At 37.5% G+C, this 17,720-nt stretch overlaps 2 protein-coding genes across 8 annotated transcripts in view; one reads left to right on the top strand and one right to left on the bottom strand.

Annotated features, from left to right (window-relative positions):
- LOC139966046 (uncharacterized) overlaps positions 1-5,349 on the top strand; it is a 78,033-nt gene extending 72,684 nt beyond the window's left edge. For 2 of the 5 annotated variants that reach the window (XM_071968684.1, XM_071968682.1), the window contains one exon: positions 1,389-5,349. In XM_071968684.1, the coding sequence (XP_071824785.1) occupies positions 1,389-1,481 (93 nt within the window). In that variant the 3' untranslated portion in view covers positions 1,482-5,349. The remainder of the gene's footprint in view (positions 1-1,388) is intronic. The other 3 variants (XR_011792426.1, XR_011792424.1, XR_011792425.1) reach the window with 3 other exon arrangements.
- LOC139966045 (macrophage mannose receptor 1-like) overlaps positions 1,668-17,720 on the bottom strand; it is an 80,631-nt gene continuing 64,578 nt past the window's right edge. For all 3 annotated transcript variants that reach the window (XM_071968679.1, XM_071968680.1, XM_071968681.1), the window contains 13 exons: positions 16,870-16,920; positions 16,337-16,512; positions 14,534-14,601; positions 13,838-13,932; positions 12,418-12,678; positions 11,734-11,885; positions 11,360-11,459; positions 8,967-9,208; positions 8,573-8,744; positions 8,160-8,411; positions 6,706-6,882; positions 6,371-6,451; positions 1,668-5,834 (listed from right to left, as the gene is read on the bottom strand). In XM_071968679.1, the coding sequence (XP_071824780.1) occupies positions 5,608-5,834; positions 6,371-6,451; positions 6,706-6,882; positions 8,160-8,411; positions 8,573-8,744; positions 8,967-9,208; positions 11,360-11,459; positions 11,734-11,885; positions 12,418-12,678; positions 13,838-13,932; positions 14,534-14,601; positions 16,337-16,512; positions 16,870-16,920 (2,054 nt within the window). In that variant the 3' untranslated portion in view covers positions 1,668-5,607. The remainder of the gene's footprint in view (positions 5,835-6,370; positions 6,452-6,705; positions 6,883-8,159; positions 8,412-8,572; positions 8,745-8,966; positions 9,209-11,359; positions 11,460-11,733; positions 11,886-12,417; positions 12,679-13,837; positions 13,933-14,533; positions 14,602-16,336; positions 16,513-16,869; positions 16,921-17,720) is intronic.

The raw sequence follows: 17,720 nt of genomic DNA, 5'->3' as shown, positions 1-17,720 counted from the left end.
TCCTGGTGCCTAGATTCACTAAATGGTAAGCCTGGGTTTGCACTCTCCTGGTGCCTAGATGCATTGACTGGTAAGCCTTGGCTGTATGCACTGACTGGTAAGCATTGGTTAGCACTCTCCTGGTGCCTAGATGCACTGACTGGTAAGCCTGGGTTTGCACTCTCCTGGTGCCTAGATGCACTGACTGGTAAGCCTGGGCTGTATGCACTGACTGGTAAGCCTGGGTTTGCACTCTCCTGGTGCCTTGATGCACTGACTGGTAAGCCTTGGCTGTATGCACTGACTGGTAAGCCTTGGTTGGCACTCTCCTGGTGCCTAGATGCACTGACTGGTAAGCCTGGGTTTGCACTCTCCTGGTGCCTAGATGCACTGACTGGTAAGCCTGGGTTTGCACTCTCCTGGTGCCTAGATGCATTGACTGGTAAGCCTTGGCTGTATGCACTGACTGGTAAGCCTCAGTTGGCACTCTACTAGTACATAGATGCACTGACTGGTAAGCCTCAGTTTGCACTCTCCTGATACCTAGATGCACTGACTGGTAAGCCTGGGTTTGCACTCTCCTGGTGCCTAGATGCATTGACTGGTAAGCCTTGGCTGTATGCACTGACTGGTAAGCCTTGGTTGGAACTCTCCTGGTGCCTAGATGCACTGACTGGTAAGCCTGGGTTTGCACTCTCCTGGTGCCTAGATGCACTGACTGGTAAGCCTGGGTTTGCACTCTCCTGGTGCCTAGATGCACTGACTGGTAAGCCTGGGTTGGCACTCTCCTGGTGCCTAGATGCACTGACTGGTAAGCCTGGGTTTGCACTCTCCTGGTGCCTAGATGCACTGACTGGTAAGCCTTGGTTGGCACTCTCCTGATACCTAGATGCATTGACTGGTAAGCTTTGGCTGTATGCACTGACTGGTAAGCCTCGGCTGGCACTCTCTTGGTGCCAAGATTTACTGATTGTGTGACTTTAAACAGCGAAGTTAAGTCATTGCAATATTGATGATCAAACATGGGTTGGTCACAGGATCTGGTAATGTGCAATGGAAATGAAGTGTTAATATGTAAATAAGAATCCTCTGCTCCTGATTAGGACCTTTTCTTTATTTATTGGAAAAACTGAAATAGTGGCAGTCCTGAAATTAGATTTGTGTTACAATCAAGCTTTGCTTTATACTTTCTACATTGTTTGCTTTATTTGTAAAAGAGAGCAGAGCTAATATATTATATATGTAATGTTTAGTCACATAACTTTCTATGTATATAATGTATCTTCACATAACTTTCTAAAGTATCAGTTGAATGGTTCCAGAGAGCTGAGTTTACTCATATTTGTGCAGCTGTGTTTATCACAGAAATCAAACACATTTCATTCATCTGTTTAATTTGTCTCTATTAGTGCATCCAATTGTGGTTTCAAAAAAGGGAATATAGATGTCCAGTTTGCAGAAGACACGCCCTCTTACAAGAAGATTTCCCAAGATTGAATTGACTGAAGAATGCATGTAGAAAATTTGAAGGCCATTACAACGAGACTGGGATGAGGGGAGTTAACTACTGGTTCTTCTTGGAGTCTGTTATTTGTATTGTCATTATTGCACCAGTCCTTGAGTAGGTGTTAACTGTTAAGATTGGAACTTTACTAAAAGTGAAAACTCAGGACACAACCCGTTTTATATTCAGTTTTATGATTCAATTTGCTTTCATTTTGTACTAACATTTGAGTACTATTCGGTCTTTTGTGAAAATTGAGACAGATCAGCAAAAAGATGGATTTGTTGGGACAGATTGAGTACTTTTGGAGGTTTGCCTATGAAAGATGCCAGAAATATATCAGTTACTCAAAGAATAAAAATGTATATTCTGGGATGTCTTGTAGAGGTATTCAATCAAGTCTCTGGGTAATGTTTTGTCCAAGATTTAACTGCATGTTGGCTCACCTTATGGGGCCCATCTGACCATGACTAGGTTAATAGCATCCATGGTCTCATTAATGTTCAGTATTACCTGGTGGCTCACCCTGTGGGCCCATCTGACCATGACTAGGTTATTAGCATCCATGGTCTCATTAATGTTTAGTACAATATGTTGGCTCACCTTATGGGGCCCATCTGACCATGACTGGGTTATTAGCATCCATGGTCTCAATATATAGTACAACATGTTGGCTGATCTTGTGGGCCCATCTGACCATGACAAGGTTATTAGCATCCATGGTCTCATTAATGTTTAGTACAATATGTTGGCTCACCTTATGGGGCCCATCTGACCATGACTAGGTTATTAGCATCCATGGTCTCAATATATAGTACAACATGTTGGCTGATCTTGTGGGCCCATCTGACCATGACTAGGTTAATAGCATCCATGGTCTCATTAATGTTCAGTATTACCTGGTGGCTCACCCTGTGGGCCCATCTGACCATGACTAGGTTATTAGCATCCATGGTCTCATTAATGTTTAGTACAATATGTTGGCTCACCTTATGGGGCCCATCTGACCATGACTAGGTTATTAGCATCCATGGTCTCAATATATAGTACAACATGTTGGCTGATCTTGTGGGCCCATCTGACCATGACAAGGTTATTAGCATCCATGGTCTCATTAATGTTTAGTACAATATGTTGGCTCACCTTATGGGGCCCATCTGACCATGACTAGGTTAATAGCATCCATGGTCTCATTAATGTTCAGTATTACCTGGTGGCTCACCCTGTGGGCCCATCTGACCATGACTAGGTTATTAGCATCCATGGTCTCATTAATGTTTAGTACAATATGTTGGCTCACCTTATGGGGCCCATCTGACCATGACTAGGTTATTAGCATCCATGGTCTCAATATATAGTACAACATGTTGGCTGATCTTGTGGGCCCATCTGACCATGACAAGGTTATTAGCATCCATGGTCTCATTAATGTTTAGTACAATATGTTGGCTCACCTTATGGGGCCCATCTGACCATGACTAGGTTATTAGCATCCATGGTCTCAATATATAGTACAACATGTTGGCTGATCTTGTGGGCCCATCTGACCATGACAAGGTTATTAGCATCCATGGTCTCATTAATGTTTAGTACAATATGTTGGCTCACCTTATGGGGCCCATCTGACCATGACTAGGTTAATAGCATCCATGGTCTCATTAATGTTCAGTATTACCCTGGTGGCTCACCCTGTGGGCCCATCTGACCATGACTAGGTTATTAGCATCCATGGTCTCATTAATGTTTAGTACAATATGTTGGCTCACCTTATGGGGCCCATCTGACCATGACTAGGTTATTAGCATCCATGGTCTCAATATATAGTACAACATGTTGGCTGATCTTGTGGGCCCATCTGACCATGACAAGGTTATTAGCATCCAAGTTCTCATTAATGTTTAGTACAATATGTTGGCTCACCTTATGGGGCCCATCTGACCATGACTAGGTTAATAGCATCCATGGTCTCATTAATGTTCAGTATTACCTGGTGGCTCACCCTGTGGGCCCATCTGACCATGACTAGGTTATTAGCATCCATGGTCTCATTAATGTTTAGTACAATATGTTGGCTCACCTTATGGGGCCCATCTGACCATGACTAGGTTATTAGCATCCATGGTCTCAATATATAGTACAACATGTTGGCTGATCTTGTGGGCCCATCTGACCATGACAAGGTTATTAGCATCCATGGTCTCATTAATGTTTAGTACAATATGTTGGCTCACCTTATGGGGCCCATCTGACCATGACTAGGTTAATAGCATCCATGGTCTCATTAATGTTTAGTACAATATGTTGGCTCACCTTATGGGGCCCATCTGACCATGGCTAGGTTAATAGCATCCATGGTCTCATTAATGTTTAGTACAATATGTTGGCTCATCTTGTGGGCCCATCTGACCATGACTAGGTAATTAGCATCCATGGTCTCATTAATGTTCAGTATTACCTGGTGGCTCACCCTGTGGGCCCATCTGACCATGACTAGGTAATTAGCATCCATGGTCTCATTAATGTTTAGTACAACTTGTTTGCTATCTAATGGGCCCATCTGACCATGACTAGGTTATTAGCATCCATGGTCTCATTAATGTTTAGTACAATATGTTGGCTCATCTTGTGGGCCCATCTGACCATGACTAGGTTATTAGCATCCATGGTCTCATTAATGTTCAGTATGGCTCACCTTATGGCCCAGTATTAAATGTTGGCTCACCTTATGGGCCCATTTGACCATGTCTCTGTCAAGTGAAATTTACAAGCCATAGTCTAGAAGTATATTCAGTATGTCAATACTATGTAGATTACTGCAGTGTTAATAGTTAGTTCATAAAAAAGTACAAACTATAGATAATTGATTTGACTTCTATTAATTATATTTTAGTATCATTGCTTTAATATATATGATCTTTCCACTGAGTTTTGCCATTGTTAATCTGTACTCTACCCTTGCCATAAAGTTTGTTTAGATGCATTGTCAGTTTTCTGTTGATTATTACCAAGCATATGGAGTGCGATTAATTAATTAGTAAGCACATCATAGTAAGTAGAGCATTTTGTTTATTCTTTCTGTATAACCTTTCACTTTGTTATGTTTCGTTATTTTTGCTGATTTCAATACTTTTGGTCCAAAGATGTTAAATTGATGCAAAGCTGTAGGCCATTCTTTAGATCCTTGTGTAATTCTTTAGATCCTTGTCATTCTTTAGATCCTTGTGTCATTCTTTAGATCCTTGTGTCATTGTTTAGATCCTTGTGTAATTCTTTAGATCCTTGTGTCATTCTTTAGATCCTTGTGTCATTCTTTAGATCCTTGTGTCATTCTTTAGATCCTTGTGTCATTGTTTAGATCCTTGTGTCATTCTTTAGATCCTTGTGTCATTCTTTAGATCCTTGTGTCATTCTTTAGATCCTTGTCATTTTTTAGATCCTTGTGTCATTCTTTAGATCCTTGTGTCATTCTTTAGATCCTTGTGTCATTCTTCTGATCCTTGTGTCATTCTTTAGATCCTTGTGTCATTCTTCTGATCCTTGTGTCATTCTTTAGATCCTTGTGTCATTCTTTTGATCCTTGTGTAATTCTTTTTTATCCTTGTGTAATTCTTTGATCCTGTGTCATTCTTTTGATCCTTGTGTCATTCCAGAGAAGATAAATTGTTAGTAGATGTTTGTTAGTCTTTCAATACTCTAAGATAGTTGTAAGTGCCCTTAAATATATCCATAACATTCCTTACATAGATGTCATTTTAACTTCAAGAAGACGATAAAGAAAGAGGTTTTTTCTTGGAAGTAGGAAAGTTTATTATTCATGTTTTGTTACATATGTCTTTATCATGTACAAATATAAAGCATAAATCACTCATATGTCTTAATGAATTTATTTCCGTATAGTACACATAAATTTGCATTGACTTAAATTTGCGATTCAAAATAATGACACAATTTCATAAAATCAAGCTTGAGAAAGAAAAGAAATGGTTAAGAAAACTTCATTTGCATCTGAATAGCTCCACCTTCTGTTTTGGGTGTGGGAAATTACTGGAACACCAATCTGCAATTGATAGTGAAATATGATTTGGATAGTTATCCTTCATTGATAACTGATAATTCCAAGAGTTTTAAGCTAGGGATGTCGGGTCCATGGACTCAAGTTTTACAGTTGAGACTTCCTTCTCCCCTGATTTGTACAAAGCATTGTCAAATCCGATACTTGGAGGCAGGCCAGGATCTTTGGATACAGCTGGACTTTTACCGCGATACATCAAGAATATCACGACCATGACAGCAACAACCACCGCAGCAAGAACACCAATTACAATACCAGCGACACCACCAGAACTAACACCTACATAAAAAGAAAACCAACACATGCTTAGTGATTTTAAAATCTTCCAAACCAGCAGGCTGAATGTATACCAAACTTCACCTCAACTGACCTTATGAAGAATGATTCACCTTGTTCATTCAAGCTTTGTTTTGACTTCATCAGGTTTACAAAGTTTTCAAACTTTGACATCTGGTGACCTCAAATGACTGCTACTAAACAATGTTTCTAAAACTTAGGTTTTGGAGTCGCCATATATTCAGATATATTCATGAGAAACTACATATTTCTTTTACTCACCAAGGATAGCTGTTTTTGGGAGTTATCTGCTTTCAACATTTTCAGAGTTTGACCTCTTTCCAAAACAAAAGGGTTCTGGTACTCACAAAGATAAGTCCACACACCAAGTATGAATTCATTTTATACTTTATGAACTGTACAGGCTAAGGGTGTCACATACATATGAACACACAAGCCCCACCACCATTGAATAGATTCCTTTTAACCTGTGGCAAGGAATCAAAGAGCCCACCAGCCATAGTAATTAATAATATTACCTGTTTGCTCTTCTGGTGAACCTTCTTTGGCAGTTGTAATGGCTGGCACTGTGAATGGTGGTAGGGATGGATTCAGCGTATCTGTAACCACAAAGAATAACAAAACTGAAGTCTCCAGGAGCAAGATATCACTCGAGGCTGAAACCCTCAGATCATTCTTTCCATTGCAAACATATCTATAAATAACTTGTGGATGCCTTGTGTACATATGTCACTGATACTTACTTTTAGATGCTTAATGTACATATGTGTCTGAAACTCACTTTGGGATATCCTGTATAGATATGTCACTGATGCATTTGGAAGTCTTGTGTACGTATATCACTGATACTCACTTTTAGATGCCTTGCATACATATCCCTGCTTCTGCAGACATTCCCTGTCATTCCACAACCCAGAGCTGGGGTACATCTCCACGCACAGCTCTTCTATATCCCCGGCTTGGTAGGAAGGCTCATTATCAGCCCAGTTCAGGTAGTTTACTGAGGATCCATCAACCCATCTGTAGGCTCCTATCATACATAAAGTAATTTGGTTATAAGCCACATAGGCTCCTATCATACATAAAGTAATTTGGTTATACGCCACATAGGCTCCTATCATACATAAAGAAATTTGTTTATACGCCATATAGGCTCCTATCATACATAAAGAAATTTGGTTATACGCCACATTGTCCCCCATCATTCATTAAATCATTTGGTTATAAGCCACATAGGCTCCTATCATACATAAAGTAATTTAATTATTAGCCGCATAGGCAGCTCCTATCATACATAAGGTAATTTGGTTATAAGCCAAATAGGCTCCTATCATACATAAAGTAATTTGTTTATAAGCCACATAGGCTCCTATCATACATAAGGTAATTTGCTTATAAGCCAAATAGGCAGCTCCTATCATACATAAAGTTATTTGTTTATAAGCAACTAGGCTCCTATCATACATAGAGTAATTTGGTTATAAGCCACATAGGCAGCTCCTATCATACATATAGTAATTTAATTATTAGCCACATTGGTTCCTATCATACATAAGGTAATTTGTTTATAAGCCACATAGGCTCCTATCATACATAAGGTAATTTGTTTATAAGCCACATAGGCAGCTCCTATCATATATAAAGTTATTTGTTTATAAGCAACTAGGCTCCTATGATACATAAAGTAATTTGGTAATAAGCCACATAGGCAGCTCCTATGATACATAAAGTAATTTAATTATTAGCCACAAAGGCTCCTATCATACATAAAGTAATTTTTTTATAAGCCACATAGGCTCCTATCATACATAAGGTAATTTGTTTATAAGCCACATAGGCTCCTATCATACATAAAGTAATTTGTTTATAAGCCACATAGGCTCCTATCATACATAAGGTAATTTGTTTATAAGCCACATAGGCTCCTATCATACATAAAGTAATTTAATTATTAGCCACATTGGCTCCTATCATACATAAGGTAATTTGTTTATAAGCCACATAGGCTCCTATCATACATAAAGAAATTTGGTTATAAGCCACATAGGCTCCTATCATACATAAAGTAATTTGTTTATAAGCCACATAGGCAGCTCCTATCATACATCAAATAATTTTGTTAAAATCTACATTGGTACCTTTCTTCCGCTAAGAAATTAAAAGTTGTAAAAGTTTATGTAACTATTCTAATAAATAGGATGCAAGAGTCATATCATCATAATCTAGATAAATATAAAATTCTTCATTTAGGTTGTCTTCAGCAGGATGGAACTTGACAAGTTATTACTCATTATGTACTATACTCACCATTTAAATCCCTGTCCAAGCCAATCCATACATCAGTGTTGGTAGCTTGCACTGTGCTAAGAATGAAATCATTCTCAGCCTTGCTATGGATACTGGATAACTGTGCTCCATATGTTCTGCAGATGTACTGAGCCTCAGGGAATGATGCCTGATCTCCAGCCCCTGCCCTTATCAAGAGGCAGTCATTACCGTAGGTTAACCAATCCATAGGACATGAACCAGGCGTCTCTGGTGGTAATGTTGGTTTCACCACTGTCATTGAGAGAGTAACCATACATTGTATTAACAATAGTTTTAATGTTTATATCCAGCACGACATCTCTAAATCATTTCATGTTCCCTTCTAGTCCTGCTTAACCTTGGGGCTAAGATGTACTTGCTTTATGTTATTACTGAGGTAGCATATAACTTACATGATGTGTATTTACAGATGCCTCTGTAGTTGCTGCTACAGCCTGTGTCATCCCAGGTACCGTTCACAGTAAGTGCAATACACCCTTCATTTGATCCCTGGCTTGGCTCCATAGCTGCCCAGTTGGTGTAAGAAACCGGCCAACCATCCAACCATTCATATTCTCCACTTACCTTCAAAAGTAAAAACATTTTGTTATTGATATGCTGGGAATACTTTTTGTTAACAATTCTTTTTGCAGTTTTGAATATTAAAACATGGTATTGGGGGCTTGTAAATGTAGTAGCTCCTAGAAGTCTTTTGTAACGGGGCGGGGAGTGGGTGTATTTTATATTTCTGGTTATTCAATGTCCCATGTACAACTCCCATCTCCAAGGGGTCTTTGTTAGACATACCCCATTTTGAGTCATGCCAATCCAGAAAGCATCTGCATTAGTGCCGTAGAGTAACGTCTCCACAAATGATTGTTCGTAGACATCCATGATGCTTGCCAGATCGTAGCCATCACTCTGACAGGTAGCTGCTGCTGTCTGGAAGCTGGTTTCTGATGTAAGAACCCTGAAACAGCTCTCATGGAAGGGAACATAACCATCATCACAGTTGTTTTCTACTGGTGTTGGCTCAGAATTTGAAGCATCTTCAAAAAAAAGTAAAAAACAAGTGGAGTTTGAAACATATCTAGTACCTCTGTGTACTGTAAGATGCAGTCCCTAGGCATAACATCTTCAGTTTAGACTAAAACTCCACTCAATATCTCTGACAGCTATTTCAAGGTAAATATAATGATGTACCTGTGTCTAATTCATCATCATGATGTATAGAATGAACTTCAACCATTCAAGAATGAATCAGAGTTAACTCACACAAATCCTATAACCAAATCTTAGCATTAATAGCATTAATCATCTGTATTTACCACCTTTCATTATCTCAACAACATTTTGTGGGATGAAAATTGGGAGCCGTGCCATCCCCCTACTTTCAGGTTATCCATCCCATCCCCCTACATTCAGGTTACCCATCCCATCCCCTACATTCAGGTTACCCATCCTTCCCCTACATTCAGGATACCCATCCCTTCCCCTACATTCAGGTTACCCATCCCATCCCCCTACATTCAGGTTACCTGTCCCTTCCCCCTACATTCAGGTTACCTGTCCCTTTCCCCTTCATTCAGGTTACCCGTCCCTTCCCCCTACATTCAGATTACCTGTCCCTTCCCCCTACATTCAGGTTACCCATCCCATCCCCCTACTTTCAGGTTATCCATCCCATCCCCCTACATTCAGGTTACCCATCCCATCCCCTACATTCAGGTTACCCGTCCCTTCCCCTACATTCAGGTTACCCGTCCCATGCCTCTACATTCAGGTTACCCGTCCCATGCCCCTACATTCAGGTTACCCGTCCCTTTCCCCTACATTCCGGTTACCTGTCCCTTCCCCTACATTCAGGTTACCCATCCCATGCCTCTACATTCAGGTTACCCGTCCCATGCCTCTACATTCAGGTTACCCGTCCCATGCCTCTACATTCAGGTTACCCGTCCCATGCCTCTACATTCAGGTTACCCGTCCCATCCCCCTATATTCAGGTTACCTGTCCCTTTCCCCTTCATTCAGGTTATCCATCCCTTCCCCCTACATCCAGGTTACCCTTCCCATCCCCCTATATTCAGGTTACCCATCCCATCCCCCTACATTCAGGTTACACTTCCCATGCCTCTACATTCAGGTTACCCGTGCAATGACCCTACGTTCAGGTTACCCACCCTGAATGCCTCAGTAATCTTTATATTTGGGTAATTCCATAAATTGGGGGGCCAGGTGGTATTTAACTATTTATTATACTTTCATGGGGCATTTGTTACCATACTATGATCAACATGTTAAATTTTATGTTATTATTGTGTTGCCACTATTCATCTGTACTAAATGAAACCTAAGTTATTAGTTGAATAAGTTATTATGATAAAAAAATAACATGGCTTAAAACAAGTTTTATGATGACTTATTGTAATGTAAACATTTTGGTGTCCCTTTTACACATGAAATGTACAATTTTCAAGAAATTCAGGTGTTCTGAAGGTGTAATTCACTCCTTTACCCTTAAAAGGTATTTACACATTGTCATTTTGAAGGTTCCTATTAGATAAAACAATTTGAAAAGGGGGTTTATGATAAAAAGGTGATTGATAGATTGTTGGGGCTACACATGTGAATAGCCTCTACAGTGCTAACTTCACTAGAGTTACAGGCCGGATGTTACAATCCTAGCGGGATCTTCAGAGTTAGGTTAAATGAAAGCTGAGAATAAGCTACAGACAGTTGGGCCAGACAAGCTATGTGAGAACTCATATATATGTCATGAAGTGATAAGTATTACCATAGACCCCTCTAAGTTTTATCAAACACTTGCAAGGTTATTAACCCCTGTGCACTCTTGACTTTTTCCCTGGTTCCCTGACAGCATATAAAGAAATACTTAAAAAAATTGTTTGACCTGCTTTTTCTAGGTAGGGCTCTGTAAATAGCCTATCATGTAACTTACCCCAGGGCACGAATAAGGTACTAACTCTACCGAGCCATAAGGCGCCACCATAGTGACACAGCCACTTTACACTAATGTATGAAGCCAAACATCAAAGAGAAAATATATTTGCAGGAGATGAACTTATGATAAACTGCACTTAACAAAGAGAGGAGCAAAAGGAGTGGGCAGTAAAAAGTGGGAATTAGGAAGAAGGAAGTGTGAAAGGTCAGAATGGAACATGAAGCCCTCTAATTACCTATATTCTTCTGGCATACATATCCGCTTTCCTGAGTGCAGATGATATCATTCCATTTGCCGACCACTTGCTGGTTCCAAACCATCTCTACACAGTCTTCCTGTAATGAATCAAATCATCACATTAATTAAGTACAGCGAACACACATGACATTAATTACATACAGCGAACACACATGAAATTAATTAAAATGCTGTTCTCCAAAAATTGATAGAAATAGTAGGTGACAGGATTGATGCCCGTGTAACACAACTTCTGTAAAAGTTTGTTAATGATTGAACCTTACACAGTGTCGACACTAATTGTAAGGTATAATATTTAGATACAAAGGAATGCTCTGTTACTCATCAAATCATATTAGATACGCTACTTACCTCTCCACCACTCTCATTTGGTTCCCCACTGTTCCAATTAGTGTAGTCTATGGGAGCACCATCTACCCAGTAGAACTGTTCTGTATCAGAAATGTCACTTAATCCTATATAGACCTCAAACTCAACATCCTTCATTTTAGAAATGAGATAAGCTGTGTAAAATTAAAACCAAGTAGCCCATATTATTAATAACCTATTCAGTTAAGCATTACATGTAGGTAAATCTTTTATTCTATAATTTTTCATTTTTAGAAAAACATTAACACTGCCAAGCACTTTTGTATGTTAATGTAAAACCAACTTGCCAAGTACATCCACATATATTCTGTTGTTTCATGTGAGTCAAATTTCATATTTTGTGCTTACTTCTTCGAATATGGAAGAAGTATATAGATTTCATATTTCCTTCACCTGAATTTCTGTCACCTACCTTTGTCAATCAATCAGTCAATTTGACATACATCATTCACACTACCATAAGTACAATCAGTACCAAGATTGTTTGCACTGTGATCAATACTATTAAATCACATCAATGTGATATCGATTGCTCATCAATAATTTAATCACTTGACATATTCAATTTCATGCATGATTATAGCCTCAGACAATTCATTTTCTTTGTTATCAATACAAAAACAATAATGTGCTTTATAATCGGTCTTTTTGACATTGATAACTTACACTGAATCTTTCGATCATAAATGATGGCCAAGTCTGCTCCTTGAGCTTGGCAGTTTTCCTGAGCATCGTACCAAGTTTTACGATCATACTGATTCTGACCATAAAACTTGTAACAACGGTGATCAAGCTGGTCCCAGTCACTGGGGCAGTAGCCTGATGGGGCAGGAGTAGGTGCCCTGGTGTAAGGGGCTGGTTCTGTGTACACTTGTTTACATATAAAGGTAAGTGCATTTTCACAATTGACATCATTCCATAAACCATCTGTAAATAAGAAATAAAAGCTTGGAAGTGTTCACAACCTAACATCACTTTCTTCCCTTCAGAATCCCTTAAGATCACATATAGAGATTTGAAGGAAAAAAAAAGGTTTGCCAAAAATGTTCACAGTTACAAACAACTCAGGTGAAAGGTTCCTAGCTACTACATAACTTTTATCACATTGCTCTGTATAATTTGCTCAACTTTGCTGCATCAACAATGTTATATTTCAGTAAATTAGCATTCAATTATGTTAATATATACATTGGGGTCTAATAATATACCATAATGATGAACCTGTATTCATGGAAACAACACAGTTGAAACAATAGAGAGCTAATAATGTACATATAGTTTAGCTAACATACATGGTGTCCATACCTGTGTTAATGTACATATTGTGTAGCTAACATACATGGTGTCCATACCTGTGTTAATGTACATATTGTTTAGCTAACATGCATGGTGTCCATACCTGAGTAAATGTACATATTGTTTACCTAACATGCATGGTGTCCATACATCAGTACATGTACATATAGTTTAGCTAACATGCATGGTGTCCATACCTGAGTTAATGTACATATTGTTTAGCTAACATGCATGGTGTCCATACCTGAGTAAATGTACATATTGTTTACCTAACATGCATGGTGTCCATACATCAGTACATGTACATATAGTTTAGCTAACATGCATGGTGTCCATACCTGAGTAAATGTACATATTGTTTAGCTAACATGCATGTTGTCCATACCTGAGTTAATGTACATATTGTTTACCTAACATGCATGTTGTCCATACATCAGTACATGTACACATTGTTTAGCTAACATGCATGGTGTCCATACCTGAGTAAATGTACATATTGTTTAGCTAACATGCATGTTGTCCATACCTCAGTTAATGTTCATATTGTTTAGCTAACATGTATGGTGTACATATTGTTTAGCTAACATGCATGGTGTCCATACCTGAGTTAATGTACATATTGTTTAGCTAACATGCATGTTGTCCATACCTCAGTTAATGTACATATTGTTTAGCTAACATGCATGGTGTCCATACCTGAGTTAATGTACATATTGTTTAGCTAACATGCATGGTGTCCATACATCAGTTAATGTACATATAGTTTAGCTAACATGCATGGTGTCCATACCTGAGTACATTTCTGCACACTGTTCTTCTCCGTTTGCATCGTTGGGCTCACCAACATTCCAGTTCTCAAAATCAAGAGGAGTGCTATCAGCCCACCTGAAATGATAATGTGATTCCATGTGAAGGTTGAAGACAAGATTGAACCACATAATATGTAAATGACACATCAACCTCACAATTATTAACCAGGTTCCACAAGTATGAACAGAACAATAAAGGCATGTCCAATGATATTTTTCCTTGTGAAACAAATCTATCACACATTTGGAAAATGAATTTGGAAATTTCATATCCTACAAGACAATACAAAACCGACCCTAATTTTTGGAGAGCTTTTTAGTTATGTGTATCAAGAAAGGCAAAGATGATATTTGGGCTTATATCACTTTAACCTACATGTAACAAGAACTAAATCAAGTAAACCATTACTGTGTATGGATGACAAACTGCCAGTTAAAACAACACTGAATAATTATCACTTTTAACATTTGAACAGCCTTACTCCGCTTCTATGTTCTGTTGATTTTTACTGTCATTTGTTATTACATTTATTGATTGATTAGATTGATAAGTTGTTATTATTATTATATTTTATAGTTGCTGCTATTTACGGTTAAGCCTTTCATAAATTAAGACAATAAAACTACAATTGAACAAGAACTACATCACAGTGGATAAAAGAATGTAAATAGCTTACACGTATGTTCCTGATATGTCATATTCTCTGATACCAATCCAGTGAGAGCTGTAAGAGTATGCACTGGCCTGAACAGAAAAAGAAAACAGATCATTCATGGGGATCTCTTGATCAGAAGGTGGAATCAATTGAAATAAATCAACCATATTCCAGTAATATTTCCTAAAAGTAAACATTAACACATTTACATGTCCCTTAAAACACAGCATGAGCATATGTAACATTATAAATACCATGTGTAGATATAACATTATAAACACCATGTGTAGATGTAACATTATAAACACCATGTGTAGATATAACATTATAAACACCATGTGTAGATATAACATTATAAACACCATGTGTAGATGTAACATTATAAACACCATGTGTAGATATAACATTATAAACACCATGTGTAGATGTAACATTATAAACACCATGTGTAGATGTAACATTATAAACACCATGTGTAGATGTAACATTATAAACACCATGTGAAGATGTAACATTATAAACACCATGTGTAGATGTAACATTATAAACACCATGTGTAGATGTAACATTATAAACATCATGTGTAGATGTAACATTATAAACACCATGTGTAGATGTAACATTATAAACACCATGTGTAGATGTAACATTATAAACACCATGTGTAGATATAACATTATAAACATCATGTGTAGATGTAACATTATAAACACCATGAGCATATGTAACATTATAAACACCATGTGTAGATATAACATTATAAACATCATGTGTATATGTAACATTATAAACACCATGTGTAGATATAACATTATAAAAATTAACAAATGTACATGTAACATTATTAACATCATGTGTAGATGTAACATTATAAAAATCATGTGTAGATGTAACATTATAAACACCATGTGTAGATGTAACATTATAAACACCATGTGTAGATGTAACATTATAAACACCATGTGTAGATGTAACATTATTAACATCATGTGTAGATGTAACATTATAAAAATCATGTGTAGATGTAACATTATAAACACCATGTGTAGATGTAACATTATAAACACCATGTGTAGATGTAACATTATAAACACCATGTGAAGATGTAACATTATAAACACCATGTGTAGATGTAACATTATAAACACCATGTGTAGATGTAACATTATAAACATCATGTGTAGATGTAACATTATAAACACCATGTGTAGATGTAACATTATAAACACCATGTGTAGATGTAACATTATAAACACCATGTGTAGATATAACATTATAAACATCATGTGTAGATGTAACATTATAAACACCATGAGCATATGTAACATTATAAACACCATGTGTAGATATAACATTATAAACATCATGTGTAGATGTAACATTATAAACACCATGTGTAGATATAACATTATAAAAATTAACAAATGTACATGTAACATTATTAACATCATGTGTAGATGTAACATTATAAAAATCATGTGTAGATATAACATTATAAACATCATGTGTGGACATGACATTATAAACATTAACACATGTACATGTGACATTATAAACATCATGTTTAGATGTAACACAAACAGTACCACATGTACATTAAAAACATTGAAGACATCAAAAATTGCATGTGTAGCTGTGGCAATATAAACATCAGGATGTGATGAAACATTATCCATGTTGATTTAACATTATGAACATTAATACATTAATAGTAAAAGCAGCATGTGTAGATGTGACATTATAAACACCATGTGTAGATGTAACATTATAAACATTAACACGTGCAGAAAAACAACAGATGCTACATAGTAATAACAGACTTACATAATATATCAATTTGTCCTGTTCATCCCTGCCATGAATGGACACCAAGTAGCCTCCATTATCCATGCACCAGGTATTAGCATCTGTCCAGCTAAGTCTTGTGTTGGCTCCAGCACTGAGGTAGTAGCAGTAGTCGCCTTCAAGAATCCAATCCTGGGCAGTAGGGCAGGGAGTATCTACAGAAATAACAACAAAGGTTTGTGTGGACATTCATACTGTCACTAACATGCAAGTTGCCATCTTTTGAGGTGGAAAGGACCAAAAATAAGATTCATTCAAAATCTCTCTATACAAAAATAAAGGAATATGATTGTAGAATCATCAGGTAATATTTATCAGAGAATTCCAGGAGCAGAACTGTGACAATGACAACTCACACACTAAACAGATTTGATTGAAATAGAACAATTATGATTTAAAAATCATCTCATTTTCTTAAATGTCTGGACAAATGTCATAGATAAAGCTATTCAAACTCAATTCTTCAAAGCACAAAATGATGTACAAATATTAAAGATTACAGAATGACTCACATGTCGGTTGACTTGAAGGAGGTAACATAGGGTCACTTCCAGGAACTTTCCCTGGGAGAAGAAAAAAATAAAAGAAATTTAGGTTGAACCAACATGAAATGGACTTAAAGACACCCACCCGACCACTGCAATAAACATGATCTAACACAGCATATTTGTTGGTGCAGTCATTCATATTCTACAACACCTTCTTTTCTCAGCCTGTTCAACTCTTAAAATTGTTACTATAACATTTCATAAAGGAAGGTCAATGTTAACCTCTGGTCAGCAGGTGGCATAAAGGTGATAATATCAAATACTATCTTAGATGGTGTTTTTCAATAGTCTACCCAAAGTACAAGTATCTTATATCATCTCATACCCACAGTACTAGTATCATATAGCATTTCATACCCACAGTACTAGTTTAATATAGCATCTCATACTCACAGTACTAGTATCATATAGCATCTCATACCGACAGTACTAGTATCATATAGCATCTCATACTCACAGTGCTAGTATCATATAGCATCTCATACCGACAGTACTAGTTCCATATAGCATCTCATACCCACAGTGCTAGTATCATATAGCATCTCATACCCACAGTACTAGCATCATAAAGCATCTCATACCCACAGTTCTAGTATCATATAGCATCACATACCCACAGTACTAGCATCATAAAGCATCTCATACCCACAGTACTAGTATCATTTAACATCTCATACCCATAGCACTAGTATCAAGTAGCATCTCATACCCATAGTAGAATCTCATACCCACAGTACTAGCATCATAAAGCATCTCATACCTGCAGTACTAGTATCATATAGCATCTCATACTTACAGTACTAGTATCATATAGC

The sequence above is a fragment of the Apostichopus japonicus genome, chromosome 4, assembly GCF_037975245.1.
Source record: "Apostichopus japonicus isolate 1M-3 chromosome 4, ASM3797524v1, whole genome shotgun sequence".
NCBI classification, from domain to species: Eukaryota; Metazoa; Echinodermata; class Holothuroidea; order Aspidochirotida; family Stichopodidae; genus Apostichopus; species Apostichopus japonicus.
This window is presented reverse-complemented; position numbering and strand designations above follow the sequence as displayed.